The 21,815-nt window shown below is 44.8% G+C and overlaps 1 protein-coding gene and 1 long non-coding RNA gene across 9 annotated transcripts in view; one reads left to right on the forward strand and one right to left on the reverse strand.

Annotated features, from left to right (window-relative positions):
* LCLAT1 (lysocardiolipin acyltransferase 1) overlaps positions 1-2,574 on the reverse strand; it is a 194,340-nt gene extending 191,766 nt beyond the window's left edge. Inside the window, exon 1 of one of the 5 annotated variants that reach the window (XM_077843708.1) lies at positions 2,404-2,574. Coding sequence is in view for 2 of the 5 variants with exons in the window: in XM_077843704.1 (XP_077699830.1) it covers positions 1,708-1,838 (131 nt within the window). In the remaining 3 variants the exon portion in view is untranslated. Of the gene's footprint in view, positions 1-1,707; positions 1,864-2,382 lie in introns of those variants that run through there. The other 4 variants (XM_077843706.1, XM_077843707.1, XM_077843704.1 and 1 more) reach the window with 4 other exon arrangements.
* A 13,778-nt stretch (positions 2,575-16,352) lies between these two features.
* The window catches only part of LOC144324683 (uncharacterized), a 45,398-nt gene continuing 39,935 nt past the window's right edge, over positions 16,353-21,815 (forward strand). For all 4 annotated transcript variants that reach the window (XR_013390113.1, XR_013390114.1, XR_013390115.1 and 1 more), the window contains exon 1: positions 16,353-16,484. This is a non-coding gene — a long non-coding RNA (uncharacterized LOC144324683). The remainder of the gene's footprint in view (positions 16,485-21,815) is intronic.

The raw sequence follows: 21,815 nt of genomic DNA on the forward strand, positions 1-21,815 counted from the left end.
ATTAATTTTTATAAGCCAAAGACGTGGCAGGTCAATTCTATAAAGGCTCAAAGAAAGAATCAATGTCCCAGCCACTTTTATTCATATCCTTTTTTTCTCTATAAGTAGATACTAGAATACTTTATACAAATATGTCAAAGCAGTGAACCTACCATAAGTTTTCTTTCAAAAATCACCCCGCAAGTTATTCTTCTCATTTAATAAAAACTAAAACCTTCCTTAATTATTGATTTGTGCTTCCTGTTAAAAAATTAATCAACCTTTTGTTTTGCAATGATTTTTTTAAAAGATTTATTTATTTATTCATGAGAGACAGAGAGAGAGAGGCAGAGACACAGGCAGAGGGAGAAGCAGGCTCTATGCAGGGAGCCTGATGTGGGACTCGATCTCGGGTCTCCAGGATCACATCCTGGGCTGAAGGCGGCGCTAAACCCCTGAGCCACCCGGGCTGCCCTGTTTTGCAATGATTTTTAAAATAAAGGGTGTCAAAAGTAGGATGAATATACCACTTAACCAAAGTAACTCTAGTTATCACCATAAAATCACTATTGGATGCCAATGGAATCAAACACGATTACTAACACAAAAGATCACAAACAAAATATTTCATTGAAAAATGTATTCCTATATATCCCCTTAACACATACTAAATTTGTATGATATAGGAAGATGGTATGCATGATGGTAAGAACACAGTTGTTCAATTTGGTGCCTCAGTTTCCTCATCGGTAAAACAAAGATGAGAAAGTTGCTAGGTGACTCAGCACACAGAACGTCCTTGGCTGCATAATCGCACAGTAAGAAGTAACCACAAAGTAAGAAATGTCACCTGTTATGCCTCCATTTTTCACTTTTTTTTTAAGCCCTTTCATTATATATTGTCTTGTTTTTTTTCCATCACAAATGTACAATGAGATTGTTTGGACAAGAAATGCTTTGCCCATTTCAGAGATAAGATACTGACAAACAGGTTGTTATATGATTTCCCTAACATATTTTAAATGGCAGAGTAGGAACTAGAAAGCACAACTACCCCAACCCCAGGCCAAACTGACCAAATCCCTCCAGGTAGCATTCTGCAATAAAGTCTTTGGGGTTGTCCACCAGTGTTTCCTCTTGGTGGTGAGCAACGGCCAGCCAAAACACCTGGTAGGAGAAGATGAACTAGGTCATTCGCTCAAATTAAAAGGTAGGAGAAGCCTCTTTCATAGTGCCTGACACACAGTGGGCACTCCAAAGGCAGGAACTACTGATGACTGAAACACAAAGCGCTACTATGCTTTCTCGGCGACAGAACAAGGCACTCTGCAAAAATCAAGCCTGCTACCCAGAAAAAAAAGTCATTTGATATTATGCTTACCTGTCACATCAAAGTATAATGTGGCAACAAAAACCTTCTTAAATAACAACTTTTATAAAACGGATAATTTCCTTTTAGTCTCAAAAATCAAGTTTTGCAAAAAGGATTTTCACTAAGGCACTTTTTTTTTTTCTTTTTTTTTTGGAAAACAACTATGTTTCATTACATATCTATGCCCAAATAAGCAACATTAATAGACCATATTTCATCTCTGGAAGGCCTTCACCGTACTTCCCATCGCTTCCCTAGGCTTGAACGGAATCCCAATCCTCAGCCTCATCTACAGCCCCGTGCACGAATACAGCTAGTGAGCTTCGAAGGCAGAGCCAATATTCCAGGGAACCCACCTGAAGCAGGTAGGCAGGTAAGCACGAGGAAGGAAGCCGTCTCTAAGACACTCCAGTGCCCTATGTTTTTGATCCTTCCCTTTCATAGGCAGGCAGAAGCTAAGACACACGTTAAGGGTCGGACTTGACATCAGCTCCCGGCTGGGGCCTACCTTTCCTTTCGTGGCCCCACCGCCCTGGCACCTTTGGGTGCAGGCATCTGGCGCCTGAAGGAGACACTGGTTAGGGCTCCACGGCCCACGGCCAAGCCTCGCACGTGGCGGACACTTGGGGACGTTTTGCACCTGTGGTTTAACAAGGCAGCTCCGGGACCCGTCCCGGTCGGGGGCAGGACGGTCTCGACGGCAATCTGTGAACGCCGACGGGACACCTGGCCCGCCCCCTCCCCCCTCCCCCCGCCCTCCTCCCCCCTCCGAGCCGGCCCGGGCGGGCCTCGAGCCCCCGACGCCTCCGCCCGCCTGCGGGCGCCGCGTCCCCGCGCCCCACCCCTCACCTGGGCCCGCGACGCTGCCACCTGGGTCGGGCCCCCAGTTTCTGGTCAAGTGACCGTTACCTGGGCCACAGCCCGGGGAGGCCGGCGGCTCGGGGGCAAGCGCGCGTGGGGCGGCTCCCCCTCCGCCAACGGGGGGATTCCCCCCGGCCGACGCCGCCATTTTACCGGCGCGGAACCCCCACCTGACAGGTCAGGCCTCCCACCTGTGACCAGCAGAGGACGTCGCGCTTCGCCGTAGGGGGCGCGTGGACGCGCTGAAGAATCCGCGGGGGTCACAACCTCCGAGCAGAACCCGCCGCTAATTCATCCCGAAGCGGGGAGGCGTCCGGCCCGTCGCCCTAGTAATGCGTCCCGGCAGGCTCCGTCCTGATTGGCTGCGGGCGCCGTGACGCGGCGGCGTCCCCGGCTGCGTGGGAAGCCCGGGTCCCCGGTGCCCCGCCCCCGCTCCCCTGCGGGGGGAGGGGGCACCCGGGACGCCCTTAGTCGAGGGCTCCCTTAAAGGGGCCGCGCACACGTCCTCGCCTGGCCTCGGGGAGAGGGGGGCGGCGTAGGGGCGACAAGCAAGAGCAGTGAGAAACCCACGGAGGGCACTGTCCCAGGGAACCTACTCGTCCAGCCAACCCTTAAGAGTTTCACAGTGCAAAACAGAAATCTGGGGGGAATTTCATTTACAAGCCTAATTTATAGCCTGAGGTCCCGGGGGCAAATCAGTAGTAGAACCAGTTCTAGAACTCGGGCTCCTGATGCGCAGGGCCAAGTGCTCCCTTGCAGGCACAGGATTTCCCCACTCCTGGAGAAACCCGCTCCTCCGAGCCCCGCGGCCCTGACGTCACGCCCCTGGTAAAAGGTGTTCATCACTTTCTACTGCGGCGGACCTACTAGACCCGAAAGCTCCGTAGTGGTGAGGACTGTGGTTAAACCTCTACGTTTCCTACACTGCGCCTTCTCCTGCTGGCCTTCGACAAAGATTCACAGAGTAAAAAAATATATAAAACATAAACGTCACCCATCACACACATTGCCATGTATGTTTATGCATTTTATTCTTTGATTCTACAAGGCACGGGGGCGGGGCGAGGAATGGATGCTTTTGTTTTTTAAGCGGAAAGTTCGTGTCCTGGCAAAATGTATAGTGTAATAATGGACATCCAGATGTGGGATGCATAGCTTCAGTAAGGCTGAATTAACAACACCCACCCTCCACCACCACCACCACCACCCAGATTTCTTTGTGAATCAAAAGGAGCTCCTTTTCCTAAATCAGCTTCACAAACTCTCCAATTTTGTGCGGATTGAGATATTTAAGATGTGCAAAAATTGCGGTGGAAAAGGAACAGCGGAGGAAAACACCACTACAAAAGCCAAGTCTGCCAATTATCTCTATAACCTCAGACCTCATTTTTACTTTTTTTTTTTTTTAATTTTTATTTATTTATGATAGTCACACACACACAGAGAGAGAGAGAGGCAGAGATGTAGGCGGAGGGAGAAGCAGGCTCCATGCACCGGGAGCCCGACGTGGGATTCGATCCCGGGTCTCCAGGATCGCGCCCTGGGCCAAAGGCAGGCGCTAAACCGCTGCGCCACCCAGGGATCCCTCATTTTTACTTTTAAAATAAGATTTCTAGAATAAAAGATCTCGATTTTTCCCCCCATTCCTACAAGTTTTTAAGTTTTTTGAGGTCAGAGACCAGAGGAGAAACCCTGAAGGCACTAGAGCAGGTTTTTGAAAGCAAGGACTATGTAAAAAGTTTTATCTTGGTATCTCTGTAACTCCTGGAACTGAAGAATAGAACTCTATGTATTTGAATACAGATGTTGGATAAGATTAACTGACTTGAATGAATCATCCTGGGTGCTCTGTTGGTTTGTTGGTTTGTTTGTTTTCACTATTTCACCTTCTAGGCTTTGGCCTTTCTTGGGGACCTAAAAGAAAGGATAGAAACTGTAGAATCTGAGGCTATGCACTCCTATTAACCCAAAATACTTCTGATACCCACCATATTTGTGAGTTTTCCACACCACACCGCTCTCCAAGTCTCTGTGGACACCAATGGGGTGTGCTCCAGTATAACTCAATTCCATAGTAACTACTCAAATTTAATGCAGACCCCAAAAGTCAGGGGCCCAGTCCCACAAGAATGCTCCCCACTTCAGACACTAATCAAAAGTTGGGGTCTCCAGTACCTCTGACCATGCAACTATTAACTAGAGGTTCCCACAACTCCCCCTGCTCTGGTTCTAATTTGCTAGAATCAGCTCACAGAACTACTGTGCTGTGTTTACATTTTCTGGTTTATTGTAAAGGATACAAACTCAGGAACAGCCAAATGGAAGAGATGCATAGGGCAAGGTATGGGTGATGGACACCAACTCAGAAGCTCGCAGAATCCCATTGTTTAGGGTTTCTTAGTGGAGATTTCATTACATAGATATGATTTATTAAGTCTTAAGTCTTTGGTCATCTCTCATTAGCTCATCCTCCAACTCCTATCCCTTCCCTGGAGGTAGGACAGTTAGGTTGAAAGTTCCAAACCTCTAATCACATAATCAGTTCTCCTGGCAACCAGCCCCCACCCTCCAGGAGTTGGTCATTAACATAAACTCCTATGGAAAGAGGCTTGTTGGGATACCTGAGTGGCTCAGCAGTTGAGTGTCTGCCTTTGGCTCAGGGCGTGATCCCCGAGTCCCACAAGGGGCTTCCTGCATGGAGCCTGTTTCTTCCTCTGCCTGTGTCTCTGCCTCTCTCTCTCTCTCTCTCATGAATAAATAAATAAATAAATAAATAAATAAATAATTTTTTTTTTTTTAAAAAGGCTTGTTGTGAATGACAAAAGACCCTCCTATCCCCAATCATTCAACAAAATACTAGGGTGCTAGGAAGGAGGACAAAGACAAAATATATATTTATTACATTACAATATTACAGAGGATACAAGGGAAAAGACTGAAGAACAAATACAAAGTATGGCATTGAAACACCCTGGCTCAGTTACAAGACTTGAGCTCAAGCTATCTCCTTGCAATTTTGGTAAATTTGTGCTATGGCCATCCAGGAAATTGGGGGACCTTCCCTTCCAATAAATGGACTCCCACAACATACAGCGACCTTCTGAACATTTCCTGTAGTGTTTATCTGCCAGAACTCCCCACACTGATCACTCTTGTACGGTGTACTCAACCCACTGATTAAAATACATGAACTTTTAATACAGTTGGGCATCACTGATCATAAACTTGACAAGTTAGGTAAATACCAAGGAAGAAGAGAGTTCATATTGTATAGAGGGCACTTTTGTTCTACTTCAGGCTATAACCCTATTAATAACTTACTGACTCTTAGTAAAGAAGGTCCCTTGCACTAGAAATGAGTTCCACTAGGCTAAAATCAATCTTTAACCCCAAGACTGATGGAATTATAGTTTTCTTAGATTGTCCCCATAGACTTTTTAAAAATCACCAATCCTGCCCCCAGTAAAAGAACATGTAAGTAGTACAGAGAAAGCTCAAATGTCGGCTTCATCCATTTACTAGTTTTGTGGCCTTGGGCAGGTCATGCAATCTCTCTGACCACAGTGCATTCATCTGTAAAATAGGGAGAATAATCTTTCGCTTTAGAATTGTCGTAAAGGAGAGGGAGAATTCATCCAATAGCAAGCTCTTGTCTCATATCTCACTTCTAAGTGCAATTTCTCCAGCTCAGAGTGTGAAAGCCACCTATGGGCTTGGAAGCCAAAGAAATCTTAATTTAACTTCCATTTCTGACACTTTGTAAACTGAAGATTTGGTTAAGTCACCTAAGTTTCCTGGGCTTGTTTCTTACCTGATAAACTTGGCTATTGGTGCTTATTTCATAGGCTTATTGAGCATATTGAATAGTAACAGCTATCTCAGTGTGCCAGGTACCATGTTAACCCTTCCTGCACATCATTTAATTCTCAAAATGATGAAGGATATTTGGAAGAAAGGCAAGCAGGGACAAGGCCCCCGGCTCCCGCCAAGAGGAAACCACCCTAAAGAGGATTTTACACCACCCTGGAAGGAGCCCTCCACCCTTTCCCATGTGACAAAAACCTAGCTGGGTTATGGGCACAGGGAAGGTTAATCAGATTAAAACAACCCCATAAAAATCCCTAGACCTAACCGCCAAATCGGCAACTCTCTTGGGTCCCATCCCTCTTTGGGGGCTTTGTACTATCACTTAATAAACTTTGGCTTTGCTGCCCACCACTCTGTCTGGTCTACCTATTCGTTCTTCAGAGCTGGGTGACCAAGAACCATGGGCACCAAAGGAAAAGAAGTCCTGTAATAAAAACACCCTTTTGATGGGTGGGAATGATGAAAGTCAAGGGGGTTAAGCCCCTTGCCCAGGGGCCCCCAACCAGTGGGGGAAGAGTTGAGGATTTGAGTGCAGATCTCTCTGACGTCAGTGCCCTTATTTCTAACCCTTCTGCCCAGCCACACTGAATATTCTTTGGGGATAACTAGCATATGATTCAAAGGTCCTCACAGTCTGTGCTGACGCCCTTCCGTCTCCACCCCAGTCTTTTAAGCTTGCTTCTTCCAGGCTCCTGACCAGCCAGCTAAGCCTTTTGCTACTAACTGCCCTTGTCCATGTACATTCTCCTCTTGAGTCAGTTCTCTCCCACACAAAATAAATGACAAGGAACACTGCCTCAACTGTGCCCATTGGGAAGATCACTCTTACCCTGAGTAGGTCTGCAGCGAAATAGCAGTCTATTTTCCTCTTGCATGCACAGACCCAGCCTATTAACCTTCGATCACATTCAGGGGTTTCCTCTTGTGTCATCTGGGCAAGGGGTACTTCCCATGGATGAAGGAAGAGGCATTGGGTACAAAGGTAGTAAGAGAATGAGGATCTGGGCCATCTGTTCATGCAGCTTACATGTGTCCTCTGGGCCCACTCATATTCAATTTTGCATGGACCACTTCCATTTTAAAAGACTAATGCTAAGGCCCACACTTAAGAGCTGGTGGATCCAGTATCACCCAATTCATGATGGAAAGTTTGAGCCCCATAGTCATTTACCCCGTGGTCAGATGCTCAGATTCCGTCAGGGCTTAGTAGCATGCCAGGAGATGCTTTCTAAACACATGTGGCTCTTGGGATCCCTGGCGGCTCAGTGGTTGAGCATCTGCCTTCAGCCAGCCAGGGTGTGATCCCAGGGTCCTAGAATCGAGTCCCACGTAGGGCTCCCTGCATGGAGCCTGCTTCTCCCTCTGCCTGGGTCTCTGCCTCTCTCTCTCTCTCTTTCTCTCTCTGTGTCTCATGAATAAATAAATAAAATCTTAAAAAAAAAAAAAAAAAATATATATATATATATATATATATATATATATATATATATATATATATCTTTCCCGCAGTTCATATGGCCAAGCTCTAGAACCCTAGGGGGCTGTGATTCATTCTTGTATTGGGACTTGCCAGAGGCTCCATATGGTATTTACTACAGATGCCTCTATCTAGTTTCAGGAGCTATGTTAGGTGGCATGGCCCAAGTGACAGAGCTGCTTGTACAATGGGCTGGACATTCTGCTGAGTCCTTTTTTGATCTGAGCTCTATTTAAAGTGAGCCACCTTCCACAATCTGAAGAGATCTACCAAGCATTATGCTTCTTTCTTAGTGGCAGAAGATACAAGGTGCCATAAGTTGTCCTTTGTAGGAAATATCCTGACATGCCTAGACCAGTGGACCGCTTCAGAATCCAAATAAGAGCTATACTTTAGATAATAATACTGTGTCAGAGTTATTTACTTTGTACATATGTTCTATATGGATGTAAGATATTAACATAAGGACAAGCTAGGTTAAAAGCAAAGAAAAGTTTTAGTTCTCCCTTGCATCTCTCCTATAAGTCTAAAGTTATGTCAAAAAAATTTTTTAGGGGATCTCTTGGTGGCTCAGCGGTTTAGCGCCTGCTTTTGGCCCAGGGCATGATCCTGGAGTCCCGGCATCGAATCCCACATCAGACTCCCTGCATGGAGCTTGCTTCTCCCTCTGCTTCTGTGTGTGTGTGTGTGTGTGTGTGTGTGTGTGTGTGTCTCATTAATAAATAAAGAAAATCTTTTTAAAAAAATTTTCTTAAGGGGCACCTGGGTGGCTCAGTGGTTGAGCTACTACTGCCTTCAGCTCAGGGCGTGATCCTGGAATACTGGAATCGAGTCCCATATCAGTCTCCCTGCAGGGAGCCTGCCTCTCCCTCTGCCTGTGTCTCTGCCTCTCTCTCTGTGTCTCTCATGAATAAATAAATATTTTTTTAAAAATTTTAATAACTGTTACTTAAAGTTTTCATCAATAGGAAAGGCTTCTGAATTTTTCTGGGGTTTATCCATACTCTGGAATGTATGTGGCTCATCAAGGCATCTAAAATACTTGAATTTCTGCTCATCAGATTTGACTAGCACGATATTTCAATATGATAGACCAGTGTGGTAATGTGTAGAATGGCCAGATGGTCCAGGTCTCTTTGGAATATATTATGACAGAAAACAGGAAAATGAACGTAGCCCTAGGGCAAGATTATAAAAGTGTAATATTAGGGGCCCCTGGGGGTCTCAGTTAATTGAGCATCTGCCTTTGGTTCAGGTTATGATCCTGGGATGGAGCCCTGCTCCAGACTCCCTGCTCAGCGGGAAGTCTGCTTCTCTGCCCTTCCCACCCCTACCCAGTCACACACTTTCTCTCTCTCAAATAAATAAATAAAGTCTTTTTTTAAAAAGTGTAATATTGTCTGTCCTATATGAATGTTATTTTTCCCTGAATGTGATACCATTTTTGTTTATTTGCTTCTTTGGGGGAGGGAAGCAGTACCAGAGGCTTTGTTTGGCTTTTCCTGCTACAATAGCTCCTACTCTATGGGTTAAGGACCAATATGAGAGTCCTGTCAACTGCTAAGTATGTCCATTCCAATTATACATTCAGAAATCAGCGAAATGATCACCAGGTTGGTAAGCAGACCCAGTGGATCCAGTGAGATAGACCTGAGCGGAGACTTCATTTATTATCTGACTCCAATATGCCCTGATTTTAACAGAGGGCCATGATGGTGCTTTGGACCCCTGGGCATACCCATGAACTTGGACCTTGAAACCAACATCTCTCAAAAGTTCAAGGTATTCCTCTTTCCCCAGTCGATGGTTACCCAGGGAATAAGCACAGATCACTTTGGAGGAGGACGGAAGAAATGTGAATACATTTGCTATGCTGCTCCAGGTCCTTCCTCATGGTCACCCATTCTCTCCTTCAGTCCACGTGTTCTAGGTCTGAGAACAGGCTTAGTTCTTGAAACCAGGCAGGAGATCATGGCTTGCCATTGCAGTGAGATTGACCCCAGCCTTCCACTCATGCTTTCTTAATCTTTTCTAATCATATGTTAAGCAGTACCCTTTCTTGCTACTCATCTACTTCTTGTCCCTAGAAATATCATGTTCTCTTATTCATCTCCATAGATCAGGTCAGTCTCCCTGGCTGCCACAGTGGTCTCTGCTATTCTAGGATCCTGTTATCTCCATTGTACTAAGGGATCCTCTTCTATAAGAACATCTTCCACCATCAGCCCTGGTCTACAGAATTCAAACATCACTGAGCTTCTTGATGATGCTTGTACCCCTTCTGGAGCATTTGATATTTGACCTTAATGGCCACCTAGGCCCTCTTGAAGAACATAGTCATCTGAAAGGCTTTCTGATCTTATTTGGTCGATGTATTTTAGCACACTTACTTCTCAAAGCTTTTTGATTCCTATGTCCACATTCTGCCAAGGTAGTTCTAGCATCTCTACTTTATTTAATGTGGTGGTTACTTTCCCCAGTTTCCAAGAATCATCCCAGCAACGTATTAGAAAGTGGAGCCCAATGTGGGGCTTGAACTCACAACACCAAGATCAAGACCTGTACTGAAATCAAGAATCAACACTCAGTGGACTGAGCCACTCAAATACCCCAATGTTAGCTTTTTAAAAGAATACATATATGATCACTTGTGTCTAGAATCTCGGAGACCCTGTTGCAGTAGTTGCCTCTGGGAAGAAGAATTGAATGCAACTGAACTGACACATCAACGTATTGCCTTTTATACTGTCTGATTTTTAACCAGATGCACATACTACCACTTTAATTTAGGGAGGAAAAAATTAAAGGCCCCTTTAATGTGCCTATAAGATTCGGACATGATGTTAAGCTGCTCTACTGCCCAGAAGGTTAGTTTTCCCCAAGTTTCAGAATCCTTTCCAAAGCGTACAGCTGATGAATTACTCAGCCTCATGAGCCATTGATTTGATAGTCACATTAATAGAGCACTCTCTGCAATGCTCAGGGAAACACTCCAACAAGCAGGAAATCCTAAGTCCTTGTTCTTATTGTATTTTTGTTATATTGGGGGGTAATCTCTATGCCCATGTAATTGCTTCCTCTACTTGAAAATGGGATAGTAATGAGGTAGACTATGTACTCAGTAACAGATCTCAGAAAGAGGCAGCTGCCAAGAAAACCAGAACAACTCTTCTCAGTGCTAACAAGTGAAAGAAACAGAGTCCAATGCTGACAGAGGCCACGGGTATCTGATAGGAGGCTGAGAGGTACCCGCTTCTCACAGTTATTTCTGGGTGCAAGCATCTCTGTAACTGAGACTTAGTGTATAGTTACCCAGCAATGTTCTGGAATCCATAACATATTTGAAAGCAAAGGTTCTGATATCCTGGGAAGGCAGTATGTCAGGGAGTTCAGGAGTCTTAGCGCTGAAATGAGTGGCTTAGAAGATGCAATAAATTGATGTGAACATAAACCAGTGGTGGAATCTAATTCCGATTGTTCTCTTTTTGCTCCCCTAGCTCTAAAAGGTATGTGTATCCCCCTACCACACACACAGATACTTTGTGCTGACTTGTCCAACTGGCATCTGCTGACTCCCTGACCCTTTGTCTCTGACAGAGTTCAGCTAATGGGAGGCACCAACAGGAGTCTGTAGGATGGATGGGAAAGAGATCAAGGCATTGGTTCCCTGGGCCTCCTCACTGTGGGGCAGTGGGGTGACAATGGCTGTGTACTCCACCCACAGCCACAGCTCCTCTCCTATAGCTCAACTCTCACTGAGTTCTGGGACCTATTCCCTCCCCTATTGCTTCCAGACGTGTGGCATGCCCAATTTTTCATATCCAGCCCTGAGGTGCTTCATCATCCTCTATAAATCTCCCTTAATTCCACCTCTATAGTAATCCCTTTAACTCCCTCCAATCATCCCTTCTGAACATTCCTTTTGTTTCTTGCCAATACTCTACCTGATACATCAATGGACCAAAATTTTACTTAGGCTAGAAAGATTAAAATGCCAGAAAGTAAATTTAGAATCTGATGATGAATCACTCATCCAACATAAACATAGGCATTTGTTCTACTGCTTTTTAACACAAGGAACACTTTCAGCTCTAAGTAACAGCAAACTCAATTTCCAATGGCTTAAATCACATGGGTATTTATTATTAACTACTCAAAGTATAGAGGTAGGCAGTCTCAGAATTGGTTTTATAACTCAAGGAGGACAGCAAGGATGCTGGTTCTTACATCCTTCTGCTCTGCCTTCTTTAGCAAATTTTCATGCTTGTTGCCTCGTAGCCACATAATGGTTGCCACAACTCCAGGCATCACAGGCAGGAAATAGTAAGCAGAGGAAAAGGTGTTCTTATGAGGCTTTATCTTTTTATCCAGGAAGAAAAATCCTTTCCAGAAACTTCCCCACAAATGTCCCTGATTGTCCCATTGGCCAGAGCTTAGTCACATGGCCACCTCTATCTGTAAGGAGTGTGAGAAAGCAGCAAGCATCTGACTTTCTAGAATCTATAGGGAGAGGTGACAAAAGAAAGTGGGGTTGGGAATTGAAATTGAGTAACCAACCAACGCTGTTTATCACATCCCATACTGCCAGTGAACACTTCAGCCCAACTGTTCGTCTCTGAGAAGTTACTTAGGTGTCTTCTAGTAAGCAATTTCTATTAACCTCTTCCCCCTTGTTTCTCTAAATGGTAATGAACTTTAAGACCCAACTTCGATTCCTTCAGCATCTATTTATAACTTTCATTGAATCACCCTGATGTCTACATAATCTGTTTGGGTTGGCCATCCAGAAAGCTGTACTAACTAGATTTTCTTAATTTCTCTATTCTTGCTGCTCTGGTATCTGGGGCCCCATTCCTAGAGGTAGCTAACAATTTACCTAGAAGCCTGCCTTTCATAGGCAAACTAACTAATCCAGAGCACAGTCCCCATCCCATCCCCACCCTCCCCCATACCTCTTCTCTCTGGCTCTTACAGTCCAAGCTAATTTCCCTGCCCTAACCACCCCAAGGCCCAGCACCAGACACCTTGGGACATCCCTTATATCCCAGAGCCTTCTGAAATTATTCAAACTAACCAATCCTAAACCTGCTTACTCTGCCTTGCCTGTCCCTTCCCATGGAAACCACAGCAAAGGCTTTTCCCATGTTTTCTTCCCACTGCTTCACCTCCTGACTGAACCTGGTGCTTTCCCATGTGGACACTGTGGTGTGCACTGTGTCTCCTCCTCTTGGGAACTGTGAATAACATTTTTTTCAATGGCAGTCTTATGTGTTGATCTCACCTTACCTGAATACTTGAATAATAAAAGGTACGTTTTAAAACAAAGCCCTTCTCCATAATCTACTCCCCTTGGTGGTTTCCTGTCTATGGCTCTTCCATCATCCTAAGAACCAACTCTGTAGGGTTATTCTTCCTGGACTACAATTGGTCTCATTTTACTATCCTTCCCTGGAATATGTGCATATTCCCCATGATCTTCCCACCAGAGCTCCTACAGGACAGACACATCTTTCTCTGCTAACATGGCCACTACTGGGAGTATAATTTAAGGTAAGTTAAGGACCACATGCTTTCAGCATTGAGGAGAAAGACACAAGGAGCATTACAGGAGAAGAACACCATCTGCTACAAACAATTATTTAATTTTACTATAACCCCAGAAATGATATATTGTTCTCACTTTATAGATGTAAAATTGAGACTCAGTGTCATCGTTTCCTACTGCTGCTGTAACAAATTACCACACACATGGTGGCTTAAAATAGCATGGATTTATTCTCTTACAGGTCAGAAGTCCAAAATTGGTTTCCCCAGGCTGACGTGGAGGTATTGGCAGTGCTAGTGCCTCCTAGAGCCTCTGAGGGAAGAATCCACCTCCCTGCCTGTTTCAGCTGCAAGTGGCCATCCACACTATTCCGTGTGTGGCCCTGTCCTCCATCTTCAAACATATGACTCACTGATCTCTGCTCTCCACATCTCCGCACCTTCTCCTATTACAATGGAAACATAGTAAGATGTCCCTCTGCCTGTCTTTTACTTTTCTTCTTTCTAACTGAAGTGTAGTTGACACACAATGTTACATTAGTCAGTTACAGCATAGTGATTCCACAAATCTATAAAGTAAGCTAAGCTGTGCTCACCTGCCATCTGCCACCATGCAACGCTGTTACAGTATCACTGACTCTGTGCCTTATGTGGTACCTCTCATCCCCACGATTTATTCACTCCATAGCTGGAAGCCTGCACCTCCCACTCTCCTTCACCTCTGCCTCCCTCTTAGGAGGCCACTTGTGATCACATTTATATTTACATTAAAGGCCCACCTAGGGACATCTGAATGGCTCAGTGGTTGAGCATCTGCCTTTGGCTCAGCTTGTGATCCCGGGGTCCTGGGATTGAGTCCCGCATCGGGGTCCCCACAGGGAGCCTGCTTCTCCCTTTGCCTGTGTCTCTGCCTTTCTTTCTGTGTCTCTCATGAATAAATAAATAAAATCTAAATAAATAAGTAAATAAATAAATAAAGCACATGCAAATAATCCTGGATAATCTTCCATGTCAAAATCTGTAATTTAAATATAATTGCAAAATCTCTTTTGCCATAGAAGGTAACATTCATACATTACAGAAATTAGGACTGAATAGTTTTGAGGGTAATTGTTCAGCCTATCACACTGGATTTCACTATGAGCTAAAATCATAGTGTCAGCATTCCTACGTACTGCAAGGATTGCATCCTTCTGGAAGGTCTTGGGAAGAATCCATCTCCTTGCTTTTTCTAGCTTCTAAATGCCACTTGCACTCCTTGGCTTGCGGATATTTCCTTCTTCTTCAAAGCCAGCAGTGAAGCATCTTCAAATCTCTCACTGACTCCGACCCTGCTTCCTTCATCACTTCCCCTTCTTTGACCTGACCCTCGTGCTACTTCCTTTTTACCATTTTAAGGACCCTTGTGATTACACTGGGCCCAGGAAGATCTCACCTGTAAAGTCCCTTCACCATATAAGGCAACATTGACGGCTTAGGGTTTAGGACATGGGCAACTTTGTCTTGGATGGGGCCATGATTTCTGCCTACCCCACTCAGGCAGAAAGCAGTTCAGTGGTTGCTGAGGACAGAGGTGGAGAGAAGCAGAAGCGAAAACTTTTGGGGATGATGTTTGTGATAATCGTGATTGCATGATGGTTTCATGGGTATACCCATATGTCAAAACTTAACAATTGTATGCTTTAAAAAAATATGTGCATTATGTACATAAAGCTGTATAAAAATTAAATGTGGGGAAAGAAAAGCAAACCTCAGAGGCTTTGGCCAACTGTAGGAGGTAAACAGTCCTCTAGCCAAATGTACACCCAGTCTATCTGATGCCAAACCACTTGCCTGTGATAGAGCGTCACTTCCTTTATCCTCTGTTCTGTATATTTGAGATGATAACATTTGCCCCACAGGGCTATGAGTTCGTGGTACTTGCTCGATAAGTGGTCACTTCATCCCCCTTCTCCGTTTAGGCTTACCGACTGGCCAGTTTCTGAGTATCCTGGCACATGCCCTGTGTCAAAGAATCTGAAAGTCGACAATTTCTTTATGACAGGGAGAAACGCATCTGAGGAAAAAATGCCAAATGGAGCCAATAGGATAGTAAACAGGCCTTATCTTCAGGGATTCTCAGCCACAAACTCCCCAGACTCTAACATGCAAACCAATGCTCAGGATCAGGCATAGTGTGTTATTCTAGTCTCTCAGAAATGTAGGCTGATTCTTTTTTGTTGCTTGGCGATGAAAGATAATTCCCATGAACAAATAAGAGGCAGCCGCATGTAGAAGCTGCCCCATGTTACAAAACAAACAATGGCATGAATAATGCTTTCTGTACCAAGGTCACAAAATCCTTCTGCCCATTGTGCCGTACTTAGTCCATGGCGGTGAAAAGCAACAGAACAGTTAAGATACCCAAGCCTGTTTCCAGATACCCAAACAAGAAAATGTACCCATCTTTCCATGAGTTATGCATTTATGTGTTTAGAAGACAGTATCCTCAATTCCTAGATAAATAAAAACATTTTTTAAAAAGGGCCCACATTTGCATTTCCCCCTGGAATTCTTCGTGGGATATTGTATTCCCCGGGGCTGTCCTACCCTTGATGCACTTGTAGCCTTCAGATTCAGGTTGTAGACTTCACCTTGGATCCGTTTCCTACGCTCTGTATCTACTATTTCCATGCAACTCAGAGGATCATATTCACCTTATGTTGGTCATATTGATCAACTAAGGGAAATAGAAATAAATACATGAAATGAATGATGAGAAAGAGAAGAGGGGAGAGAATAAGAGATCTGCACTCCTCAGTTTACCGCCGTGCAGCACTGTCCTGTTCCCAGACCTGCAGGCAAGCTGCTAACATGGATCATTTAACATGCATAGTGCTGGTTTCAAAATTGGTAAATATAGTAGAGAGCCAGACCTGATGACTGAGTTCTGCTGCTACTCGCCAACCCTATGATTTGAGGCAAATGAGTTTAACTTCTTTGAGCCTCAGTTTCCCCATCTGTTACATGAGAGTAATTAGTAGTTTCTGGCCGTGGAGCTGTTGGGACGAGATGCTTAGCAGATAGAAGTCGCTTTCCCTTCCCTTCTTTTTCTTCTGTTTGCCTTTATCTAATTTAGCTTATGAATTTGTTCCAGCTAAATGGCTCTGGGGAGATGAAAATGTGAATGTCAATCAACCCAGAAAGAAAGTGCTAGTACACTGCGACCCACGGCGAACCATTACTCCTCAAAAGCACCGCGAGTAGGCAGTTCTGGCCGGCAGCCACGTTTTGGCACTGAATCATGTCCTGTTTTGCATTGTGCTCTAATTGTTTCAAGTCATTTCCCCTCTCTCGGAGTCAATTTCCTAGCCGGTTGAAGCCTGAGCATGAATAAGATCCTTGGTAAGTGCTATCTAGTTCCTCTCATTCCCTCTCTACCCATAGACCCATAGACCTCTCCTTGCAGAGAAAAACCCAGAAAATAGTAATGGTGACCGACAGCTAAGCAAAGCCCTTTACTCAGAGTCAGCTCTCTGCAGCGGAAGGCTGAGGCAGTGCTCCAGGCCTCTGTCTGCGGCCCAGAACCCCGGCTAGCCTGGGCCACCCTACTACAGAGTCATGACTTGCTACCCTCAACTCAACATCCACCCCTCCCAGAGTGTCTGATGGCACAAGAGGAACCTCTGAGCTCAGGTAGCTCAAGACCAGAGTTCAGAAGGGTCCTTTTAGAATGAGGTGGTTGGCAGGTATTTGCAGCTTCTGTTGCTTTCCACAAGGTAGCTGAGATGGTCACGCTTTGTGCTCACTCTCTAGAACCACCGTTCTCAACTTTGGCTACACATTAGGACACCCCCTCCCCCCCACCCCCCCCACCAGGGAACTTTTAAAATAGCAGAGATTGTAATAGTATTGGTTTGGGATGGGGTCTGGGCACTGGTGTTTTTTAAAAGCTCTCCAGGTAATTCTAAATGCATTCAAGATCAAGAATCATTGATCTAGGTCAGAGACTAGAGTGTAATTATGGGGGTCTGTACCTGATTTTTTTTTTTTTTTAGATTTTATTTATTCATGAAAGACACAGAGAGAGAGGCAGAGACATAGGCAGAGGGACAAGGAGGCTCCTCAAGGAGAGCCCCATGTGGGACTTGATCTGAGCTATGGTCAGACACTCAACCGCTGAGCCACCCAGGCATCCCCTGTACCTGATTTTCTTTTTTTTTTTTTTATTATTTTTTTTAAAGTATTTTTTTTATTTATTTATGATAGTCACAGAGAGAGAGAGAGAGGGGCAGAGACATAGGCAGAGGGAGAAGCAGGCTCCATGCACCGGGAGCCCGATGTGGGATTCGATCCTGGGTCTCCAGAATCGCGCCCTGGGCCAAAGGCAGGCGCCAAACCGCTGCGCCACCCAGGGATCCCTGTACCTGATTTTCTGAATACAACTGCAGTAGCATGGTGATAAGCCCCAAGTGGCATGGCTGAAAGAGTGAATTTCCAATACTTAGCATGGTGCCTCCCAAATAATAGGTGCTCAGTAAATGTTTGTTGGACAAATAAATGGGTTAAATAACAAACAAGTTTGAGATAGTATAATGAAAAGAGTATTGGACTACTGGCCAGAAAACCATGTCCCCTGCTGTGGTATTGTGGTTTATAATAAAATATATTTTCAGTCTTTCTCCCCGCTCCTGCTACAGAGTTCCTAAAAGCCTTGGAATTTCCTAAGTGATGATAACAATCTTTTGTTATGTTAGTGAGGTGATTTTTGGAAAGCCCCTAGGTCACCTTTGGCTGGGGGCGGGTTGCCAGGGCAACAAACCACAGGGTCAGAGGGTTGGAATTTTCAATCCTGGTCTTCCCTCCTGCCCTACCTCTGGGGAGGAGAGAGGACCTGGAGATTGAGTTCTATCACCACTGGCCAATGATTTAATCAATTATGCCTGTGTAATGAAGCCTCCATAAAATCCCAAAAGGATGGGGTTTGGAGAGCTTCCAGATTGGTAAACACGTGGACGTACGTACGGGGAACGTGGAATACTTTGAAATTATGGAAGCTGAGTCCCTTCCACATACCTTGCCTTATGCTTCTCTTGAGTCTTGGCTGTTCCAGAATTACACCTACAGCGGAGTTGCTTCTCTTGTCCCTAGTCTGATCCCAGCATGACTGCTCTTCTTAGGGATCTCGAAGCCATGCTTGCTGAGCCACATCTCAGCCCTGACAGCAAGCCCTGAGGTCCTGCCTGGGTCCTCCTTGGTTGCCCTTGCTCCTGACTCCCTGATACTCAGCACAATCCTGGCCCAAAGTGGGCGCTCACAGGGTAAGCCAATGAATGTGCCCACATTTCTGGCTCAGAGTGCAGCTTTAACATATGCCTCCGTCTCTTGTTTTGTCAGCTCTCTAGCCATTCATTTGATGGCTGTGGACTTGGTTTCTTGAAAGGGGTGTGAATGTGCTGGTTCCTCAGTTTGAATGTCCGCTGCTGCCACCTGGGAGAAGCATCCGCTCTACCACCCACAGTTCTTTGGGCCCCCCACTAGCCAAGCCAGACCTTGGCCCTTCATGTGGGGGTATTTGGAATTCAGACAAAAACACATGGTGTTTGCCCAGGATCTTGCTGTTTTTATTTATGTTTTTAAATAACTTGTTTTTCTTATTATTACAAAATAACACATGTTCGTCTGAAAAAAAATTGGAAAAAGCAGGCAAGCAAAAATTAGGAAAAGTACAAAACTTTCATAAATCTCTCAGTCTCAGAATCACTGTATAATGCTCCTAGCCATATATGCATGCACACACACGTGCACACACATGCACGCGTATTTAGAAAAATGGGGTCATCCTGTACTTACTTAGTGATTTGCAACCTGCTTTTTTCACTTAACAATGTCTTGCTGCTTTAAATTGTCGTTGTGCACTATTTAACCCCACCCCTAAGTGTCTGCTTCTGTCGTCATTAGTTGCTTATAGTTTTTTTGTTTTGTTTTTTACAAAATGAGCAACATAAGTCAGAACAACCCAAAACAACAGGCAATACGGAGGACTTTCCCAGCTAACTGATGGACTAACGGATGCCCTGGTAATCTGCTCTGACCAGCGGTGTCTACTCAGACAGAAACCTCACATCCTCCAAAACGTTTGTTTCATCGAGAACTCCAGGGCTCAGGCTTTCATAGAAACAAAGAGTTTACTTAGCAGCCATAACCTTAAAATTGCTACAGTTTCTATGACACGGAAAATTCCATGGCCACAGCCAATGTCAGCAGCACAGGCAAGAAAGGAATGTAGGAATTCAAAGGAAGGGAAGAATTTGATTAAGAGCGACTACGGGTAACTGGCAAAAACTCTACGAAAATGACCAGAAGGCGCCGGCTTCCAGCATAGGCGTCCAGAAATTAGATTACAGGGGCTGGCCCTCCCTGAAGTGGGAAAGGTGGCAGGCGTGTAACACGTGTTTGCACAAAGAATGAACCTAGGCTAGATTTCAGGTTCTGGCAGACATGCAACCAGCTCACAGCATCCCTGGAAGCTCTTCCCCCTGCCTTGGGACCTGTCCCCTGCCAATCTTACAATGCTCCTCTGCCCAGTGCTTACGTGGGCACACCTCAGGTCATTACAAAAATATTAGGCAATATAGAAGAGTAACACAGGTCCAACCAAATAGCCACAACAGGGGCAGGGTAGCAGGTGACTCCCGGTGGAGAGCATGGTGGCTGGTAGGGGGTTAGGGCAAGGGGCTTACAGGGAGAGCGCTATGATTCAGGCTGAAAGAGAGGTAAGGAGGTGTAACTCGCATCACACATCCAACAAGAAGAGCTGAAATTGCCATATCTTCTAGGTTCATCTTTCCCTCCCAGAGTATTACAGAAGACTCCAAACGGGGCTCCCTTCTTTCCTTGATGCCGCCCTGCACGACCCACTCACGAACATGCTGCCCAGAGTAATTTTCATAGTCTAACTCTACAATTTCTTGTTTTAAATGTGCTCTGTTCTCTTTTTTTTCAGTCATAAAAATTTTTTCTTATGAGGACTTTAGAGATTTACTCTATTCCCTTTCAAATATGCAATTCAGTATTATAGCCACACCGTACATGGCATGTTCTCCTAATATTTATGAAAAGCAAGTAATACTTGCGCACTGTTTACAAATCCAACAGAACCAAAAGGCCCATGATGGAAAACATTAGTCACTTGCTTCAGCTCCTTTCCAGTTCCCTGCTACCCTGCCCCTGTTGTGGCTATTCTGTTGGGCCTGTATTTCTCTTCTTTATTGCCTAATATTTTTGTAATGTAGTTCTATCGATAGGGAGCATTTTCTAGTTTACCATGTGTCAAGAACCATGGATTACTTAAAGATTTATTTTTAAATTTATTTTAGAGATAGAGATTGCAAGTGCATGAGGGGGCGTGGTGGTGGGTAGAGGGAGAGAACCCCCAATCAGACTCCCTGCTGAGCATGGAGCCTAACACAGGGCTCACTCTCACGACCCTGAGATCATGACCTGAGCTGAAATCAAGAGTGGGACACTTAGCCAACTGAGCCACCCAGGAGCCAAGAACCTTGGATTATTTATTTTAAATCTTATAAAACCTTGCCAAGTAGGTACTACTATTATTCCCATTTCACAGACAAGGACACAGAATCAGAGAGGTTAAGTGACTTGCTCCAAATTCCACAACTAGTATGTGGTGGACCTAGCATCAGTTTATATTCCTTTCATAATTCTAAGCCTGGACTCTGTATTCTCCACATCTAATCACTTCCATTTAAGTTTTCTTAGGACAGAATCTCACTAAATACACCCATCCTGCCAGCTAGCTCCAGCATTTCTTAGAGGAGATAACCAATGGAAGAAAAATTCAAGAAACTGAGGAAAGATAAGCTTTAAAAGAAACTATAGATCAGCCCCTAGACCTGTATTGCTTTAGAGGGGACCTCCTTGACTTGGGGCCTGTAGTGTGGAAAGGTGGTTTCTTTTCTCTCTCTCTCTCTCTCTCTCTGTCTGTCTTTTTGGCTTTTTTTTCTCTTTCTTTTTATTTATTTATGTATTTATGTATGTATTTATCTAGAGCTTCAGACACAGCAAAAATAATACCACTAGTTTTGATTGGAAAGAACAAAAGAGAAGCTGCAGAGCAAAACTCTTCCTTGTTGACGAAGCCTGCTTGGAGCTGCACTGTTGCTACTACCTCTGAGGTTTTTAGAACACCTAACCTTAGAGATCACTTTCCAGTGTCATTTTAATTCCATGGATCACCTCTGCACTCCAGGGTCCGTCCTGCAAGCAAGACAAGGAGGCTGAAACAGAGTAAAATGATCTCCAGAGAGTCCTGGAAACAGAAATTCCTTGTACTGAGAATGAGTTCTCTACAGAGTAGGTTTGAACATGCAAGCACAGTATTGCTCCTCAAAGTTACTGGTACACAGGAAGTGTACCGGCGCCTGAGCACACAGACTCAAGAAGGAGAGAGCACATTTGGGGGCTGCTGATATTTACCATGACTTCAATTTGATTTACAGAAGTGGAAAGTTCCAGTCTGTGTCGGAACACCCTCATGGGGACAGGAAGATAGAACTGGAAACTTGCATTCTGACATAATACAATTACTTCGCAGATACCGTCTGGTACTCTGCTCTTGAGACCCAAGACCTGGCTTCACATTGAAAGGAGTACGTAGGAAAAGGCAGGTTGGAACCCTTGGTGATTTCAGGTGCACAAAACAAAAGCATCAAG

This window comes from Canis aureus, chromosome 12, assembly GCF_053574225.1.
Source record: "Canis aureus isolate CA01 chromosome 12, VMU_Caureus_v.1.0, whole genome shotgun sequence".
Lineage (NCBI taxonomy): Eukaryota > Metazoa > Chordata > Mammalia > Carnivora > Canidae > Canis > Canis aureus.